Source organism: Pagrus major, chromosome 1 (genome assembly GCF_040436345.1).
Source record: "Pagrus major chromosome 1, Pma_NU_1.0".
Taxonomy (NCBI): Eukaryota; Metazoa; Chordata; class Actinopteri; order Spariformes; family Sparidae; genus Pagrus; species Pagrus major.
Window position 1 is genome coordinate 25,609,666 of NC_133215.1, and position 7,325 is coordinate 25,616,990.

General features: G+C 37.5%; 1 protein-coding gene across 1 annotated transcript; it reads right to left on the bottom strand.

Moving 5' to 3' along the window:
* Positions 1-474: 474 nt before the first annotated feature.
* Positions 475-5,666, bottom strand: LOC141002430 (uncharacterized). Its single transcript, XM_073473764.1, has 6 exons — positions 5,516-5,666; positions 5,126-5,434; positions 3,790-3,894; positions 3,653-3,694; positions 3,392-3,540; positions 475-2,203 (listed from the first exon to the last, which is right to left on the bottom strand). The coding sequence occupies exons 1-6, from the start codon at positions 5,550-5,552 to the stop codon at positions 1,757-1,759; spliced, it is 1,089 nt and encodes a 362-aa protein (XP_073329865.1). The 5' UTR covers positions 5,553-5,666; the 3' UTR covers positions 475-1,756.
* Between the last annotated feature and the right edge of the window lie 1,659 nt (positions 5,667-7,325).

The following is a 7,325-nucleotide window of genomic DNA, read 5'->3' on the forward strand; positions in this document are numbered from 1 at the left end:
TTCCAGATATAAAATCTTTTAATTGCTGGCTAAAAGTCAACTAAAGCTCTACCCAGAGCTTTAGTTTATTGTACTTTGATGTCAGTTATATGTGTATTGATGTGTTGCAATGTGTGGTTTCATGATACTGACCATTGAAAGCTGTATGTTTTAATTATGTTGTGCATGTAAAAGAGTTGAAAACTAAAGCTATAAACTCTCTGTGCAGCACATCATTTGCATATGTTAAACTGCATTGTCACTATCAAATAAAATTCCAAATAAATACAAATATATATAATGTGAATGGTATCACTTGTAGTGACGAACCCACAGAGAATTATCACCAGACTCTGCAGTGTTTTAGCATCTTTTAGCTGATTGTTTTGGTTTAACTGCCAAAAACGTTACTGTTTTCACTCTCACCAGAGAATAAACCTACTGTATAACTGCCCAGCACTAATCAACAAACAGACACAATCAGGCGCTTGTTGTGGAAGTAGAGTCTTGAGCAGCCAAAGAGCCAGATATTTTTCTTACTAGTTGATCGTGATAATATTAAAACTTACATTCAACAGATGGACAGAGACACGAATCCAGCTGAATGCTAAAGTTGCTGTGTGATTGCTGGATGTACAAATATGTTGAATCTGTTGCCCTCAAGTGACCAAAAAGCAAAAATAAAAACAATGTTTACAAACCTTTCATGAATTATGATTTAGTAAAAATTAGCACTGTTATCCTTTGCCATCATCTATATCTTAACATACATTGTTAATAACATCTGATCTGTGTAACAACAACAGGCTGCAATATTTGCTTGTAATGGAAAATTATTTTCGAGACTGTGTTGCAGAGGTTTCTTTCTTTTGTGCATACAGGTAGACAAAATGACATTAATAATAGAAATAATAATAAACGGTATTAGCATCTTTAATGCATGAAATGTAGCTCAAAGTGCCATACCTTACATTACCAATGCAAGAACAGTGTGATGTTTGAAAGGGGCAACGTGTAAGAATTTTAGTTGAAAACATTACAATCAACAAAAACTGTCAACAGAATTAGAATAAATAACAATTTTGAAATTATGGTGTCAAAAATGATATTAATACAGCAGAAATGATACATTTTAAAATCTGCCTCTAGTCAAAAGAAAGTGTTTCTTCTTGTTTCTACAGCTGAACGTTTGAGCTGCACTGTGTAGAATGATGTATGTGCAGAGTTTGACACTAGAAGGCTGTTATCACATTCATCTGCTGAAAGTGTTATTTTCTCATCTGATTTCAGGAGGCGGGGCTACGAGCATGATTTGTGACACCACAAAAAGTTTGGTAGCCAATCCTGGTCCAATATTTTGCAAACACTAGTGTTCTGTGGAAACCTGAAGCCTCCAGTACACATGAGAATGGACTGGAGGACTGGAAGTAGGAGAGATCTTGTGTCCAGCACTTGTGTTCTTTGTACTTTTTCTGCAAAAACCATGTCAGACACACAGAAGGGATTTTTTATGTATGCCTGACTGCATGAGTGGAGGGGTCATTTTCAATATATGATCAACTCTTATTATATTGTAATGTATACATCAAGCAAAACAAATATTCAGAACTATGTCAAATAACTCAGTGAAGCTAGCTTCTCTTTCACAGGCCTGTACCTGCTACACCCAGCAGTCTGTAAAGGAAGTACTTCACAGACAAATGTTGCTTATAATTGGAGAAGCAGAATAGGACATACAGTCCACAAAAACCCCATGAATCACAGCTTTGAGAGTAGCTCAGACGGTTCCGGATAAATCCAAACCAAACCAAAGTGATCTTGGTCTCACTTCTTTGGAATCACTGCGAGACCTGGAGTGACAAGCTGATCTATTGTTTGCACAGCTCTCTGTAGGTTTTCCTGTCGCATTTTTAGTTGCTGTAGGTTTATTTGTGTCTTTTCCAAGAGAGCCATCACCAGCTCTTTCAGATACTGTAGGCGGCAAAGGTTCGATGTACAGCCTAGAGCTGATGTCATGCTTGTGTTGGTCGTGTGCAGCTGAATGTCTTGAATCTGCAGGGACTTTGGAGCAGCAGATGTTTTCATAGATAACAAGGGGAGCTCCACGTTCAGCTGCTGTAGACGCTGATATTGATGGGTCCTGTTTTGGGCGGTGAGTACAAGAGAACTTCTCTTTTTTTGTCGACTGTAGTTCTTCGCCAATCTCATCGTATTCACAGTCGACCTGTTTGAAAAGACAAAGGAAAAAATTAGCAAGTAGTGGTAGTAGTAATCCATACATAAACCAAAGTGTCAATACAAAAACTTGAGGTTTAATGATATCATTTGTTAATTAGTGAGCTTTAGAGGTGTTGCTAGGTGGATTCTTTTTTACCTTGGGATATAGGCAGCCTAGCTTGTTCTCCCTGTTCCCAGTATTTATCCAGAATGTAGCCTATAGACCTTATTCACACGGCAGACATTTTCATTTTCATCACACTCAGGGTGAATGCTGGGTAATTCAATACCGCTCTGTTCCAGGTTACAAGTTACATAAATGTGGTAATCTGAAAAATTGTTGTCATTTCACAGTTTCCCAATCATTCAGCAACTGAAAAGATGGTGGACTGAAAATTTGGAGACACATTCGGCCATGTTTCAAGGTGAAACAACATATTTGATAACTCATTAGCTGATGTTAGCATTTAACAACTTCTTAGCTAACATCACTGTTTAATTACATCCTGTCTGTTTCACTTCCAGGTTTAGACAAATGTCTCCAAGACGTGTGTTGATATTTCAGAATTAATTCATGCCTTTCCTAATCGTATCACATCAAAACAGTATTGTATCAAAAAGTAACATAAGCAAGAATGTCGCTGAATGCTAACGTCAACTGTTGCCTAACGGAAGCTTATCAGCTGTCAAACCTGTTGTTGAAATATGGTACGATGTCCCTCAGACTCTTTACAGTTGGTGATCAATCAGAAAGCATTGAAATGATAACAATTTGTCAGATTACGTATGTTTATATAACACAGCAGTATGACGTTTGAGAGTGATGTCAGAGGAAAATGGCTGCTGTGTCAATATGGTCTATTTGGCTCAAAGACATGAGACTGTCGTCTTCTTATCTAACTCTCAGCATCATTTCAGATTTCAAACTATTCGTTCAATGCGACACCGCTGTATCGATGACAGTTATCTTTAATTGTGGTTTTAAAACACCCCTTGATTCAAAAATAAAGAGAAATGTGTACTGATTTTTGGAAAACCCCTGTTCATACATTGAGTTCTGAAACCAGGAAAAGAAACTTGATCGTCATTAGCTTCATTTTATTGTCTGTTAAGACGATGGTCATGTGTCTCTAGGAAGACAGTTGTGCTATTAAAAAACACTCTGACATGCTGAGCCTCAGTTTCTGTCTCGTACCTCTCTTTCATCTGCACTGACGAGGTCTGTGTTGTTGAAGCAAACTTGTGGTCGAGGTTCGGAGTTTTTTCTGTGCTTTCTGAAGCAGATCACCAACACCCAGATAGTGAGCATGACAACAGCCCCGATGGTAGCGTACAACACAGTGCCTGACCAAAAACAAAGATGAGAAAGATGAGTCAACAATTTTACATATCCACAAATAGCCAGCTGATTTTCACATAATAACTGTGCACGTCAGATTATAAGATAGAAACTCACCTGTGCTGATGTTTTGATCTACTCTGTCAGTGTAGTTTGACGCTGTAAGGTTGGATAGAAAATCACTTTCTGTGAGTTTATGTTTATCTATGATCCGTATTTGTAAGGACTAAACTATAACAAAGTTGTCTTCCTACCTGTTGAAAGATTTGTTGCAGGTGTTAATAGTGTTGAGTTGGAAATATTCTGATACGTCCATGTGGGAGAGAGTTCAGAAATGATAGTTGTCTCGCTTGCAACAGCTGTATGGGGAAAAGTGGAAGAGGAAGTATTCAGAATCTTTACTAAGGTAAAAGTATCAACAACAACAACTTAAAAACACCATGTTACAAATAAAAGCCCTTCATTCAAAGTCCTACATGTGTAAGTTAACAAAAATGTAAAATGTCCCCTGTGAATGATGTATTATTATATATATCAGACTGTTGATTAATAGGGTGGTAGAAGGAAAAAAGTTCTGGGTCTGGAATCCTGCCTTATCTCAGTTCAGGATGATATTTATGATTTCTGGTATTGAAGACAATCAAGTGCACAGTTTTAGTTCTTAATGGAGAAGTCCACCCATAAAAGAAAATTTTGTCATATCTAATCAACCCCCAATCCAATGGAAAATCAGGAAAAAAGAAAAAAATATATTTTAAAAAAATGAAAAATAATAATTTCATACAGCTTGTCCGGTGTAAACCGGCAGGGTCTGCCACCAAAGTAAAGCAGTATTGTAAAATTGTGTTGTCCTTTGTTTATCTAGTTTTTTCAGTTATTAAACCAAAGAGGTTTTGTTTATAAATATGTCAATGAAGATCTTTCTCTTCTGATTAAAAAAATTCCAAAACTACATAGTGCACCTTTAACATTTCAAAACAAGTCCCCATCTACTTCAATTTTAAGGAGAATGCTGCAACGCTGTTTTGCAGTGAAGCTCCAGAAATGTTTTGTGGACTATGAAACTTCACCCCCATCAGCACGGGGATGAGCAGATAATTAGTACATTTCATTTTTGGGTTAACTAATCTTGGAAATGGTTGCTTCTGAATTCTTAGGAATTGCTCCTATAACAGGAAGCTTTTTCATAACTTTGAAACTCAAGATAAGGCAAGAAAATATAATATATAATACTACTTTCTAAGATGTCACAAGCCAAAAAGATTGAGAGATGCATTGCATTATATAAACGTATTAATATTAATAACATTAATCTGAGTAACAACTGTGAGAGATAAATGCAGTGGAGTAAAAAATATGTTTACCTTTGAAATGCAGTGGACTTGAAGTACAACATAAAATGTATGTATTCAAGTTTACAAACACAAATACCTCAAATTTGTACTGACAGCAAGCCCAGTACTTAAGTAAATGCATTCAGTTACATTCACCACTGTTGTGGAAATTGCAGAGACAAATATAAAAGTAATCAGTGTGTCAGTGTGAGGATAAATCTTATTCAAGGTGAGAGTGATGAGATCTTGCACGTACCCTCCTTAACAGTAAGTTGTACTCTGGTGTATGAATCAAATCCAGGCCTGTCCACCCCACACCAGTATCTCCCCGAGTCTGACAGCTGGAGCTGACTGAAGGTCACAGTGAAGGCTCCGTCCCCAGAGTCCACCAGAATTATATTTCCCGACTCCGCTCTTCTACCAGACTCTACGGTAACCAGTATATCTTCAGGCACTTCACATGGATCCTTGCAGAGGTATTTATGGTTTTTCCAAGCTAATCTGTGTCGACACTGGAACGAGACTTCACCCCGCTCGAATCCCTCTACATTGATGCTTGCTCCCACTGTCCACAATTAAATCATGTGAGAAAAAGTTCAACAATCTCAGAGTTACATTTATGTATGTGTATTATTGGCACACTTACCATATAGAAGGCAACAGAAGACATAAATGGTCTTCATTCTGATGAATAAAAAGCCAGTTCTTCCTTATTCTGTGTTTTCCCTCCACGTTTTGTACATTAATTTAATATTTATACCTGTTTAAAAAAAAAAGAAAGAAATGTCACTTAAGACCTGAACAGTGGTGAAATGGTTCATCACGCTCTCCCCTCTGCACACCGTGTGCACTTGACATGGCTTCTAGATAAGCTCTCAATTCTTTTGCTGTCTTCCTGTGGTTTTGACTGTACAGGCACGGAAGACGGGGGCTGTCATCAGACATCAACCCCCTTGATGTGTCAGGCAGTCCCACGCTTTGTTTCATAGCTGCCACTTTCTTGTATCCTCATTTTGAAATTCAGGTGAATGTTAAAGCAAAGCAGGAATTGAAATTGTTGAAAATGTACATCACTACAATAACATATCAAATTACACTTCTCTTCACATCTACCACTGATATGTAGATAAACAATTCAAATTAAGCATATGAAAACAAAATGAAGTTCACTTTGGTACTGAGAATGAAAAGTTGCACAGGTGCTTCATCATCAGCGTTTTTATAATAATGTATTATAAAATGTATCCCCTGATTTGCTGTATAGCAGTTCCAGCATATGTCTAACCTGCATTTTTACTGTTTTGGTTCACTCTCACCGCTCTCATGGGACTATTGTTGTTGTTGTTGTTGTTGTTGTTGTTGTTGTTGTTGTACTAGCTTAGCACAAAACAGCTGACAGACATGGTTAGTAACTAGCTGGTGAACATAGTGACACATTGAAAAGCTAAAGCGCCACATACTGTATGTCCATCAGGAGTTGGTGGAGACCAAAACAGAGCTAAAAGAGAGCGAATATTGAACTCACATTCATTAGGTGGACAGAAACGCAACTCCAAGTGATTGATAATGTTGCTCTGTGACTGCTGGATGTCTAAATAATCTGTTTCCTCACAAATTCTCCATATCAGCTTAAAAGGTGATGTCAATGTTGTGTCCATTGTTTCTGCCCAAACAAATGTTTCATTGTGCTTAAAGCAACATTATGTAGAAATTGCATGCGATTTGGCACCCCCTACAGTTTCTGAGTGCAACACCACTGTCGTAAATTCAAATCCCAACTTTGTAACAATTTGTTAGATGTAATGTAGGTGATAACTACAAATAAAACTCATTACATCAGAACACTGATACACTACGTGTTGAAAATGTGTATCTTGAAGTAAACATGTCTGTAACGCTGTGATCCTGCCCTCTCACTGTGTGCAGGAACAAGCAACAGAGACACCATTCACCCTATTACGGGACACTGTACCATCAAAATTGTTTTTAAGCTGTAATTTCTAAGAAAAAAGTTGCATAATGTTGCTTCAGAGGAGTAGTTTGACATTTTTGAGAGAAACACAATTGCTTTCGAATGGACAGCTAAACAAGGAGGTTGATACTACGATTTCCATTACATATGAAGCTACAGTCAACAGCTGGTTAGCTTAGCTTAGCATAAAGCTTGTAATAGCTATGTCCATACCCCACCAGGAATTGTGGTTTTTATACTTATTGAACTGTTTTGTATGGATTAAACATATGTAATATTAAGAATTATTGAGCTTTAGAGGTTCTGGTAGGTGGATTTTACAGGTTACAGGTGGACTATTCTAACACAACCTGACTTTTCTCCACTGTCAGCGCTGTGGAGAAAGCTCGGAGGTTGTGGTCGTTGTTTCCTGTTGAAAAAGCTAACATGCAGATAGCAAAAGGCTTTGTACCCATAGTCTACATCCGGTCAGACTACGGTTGGA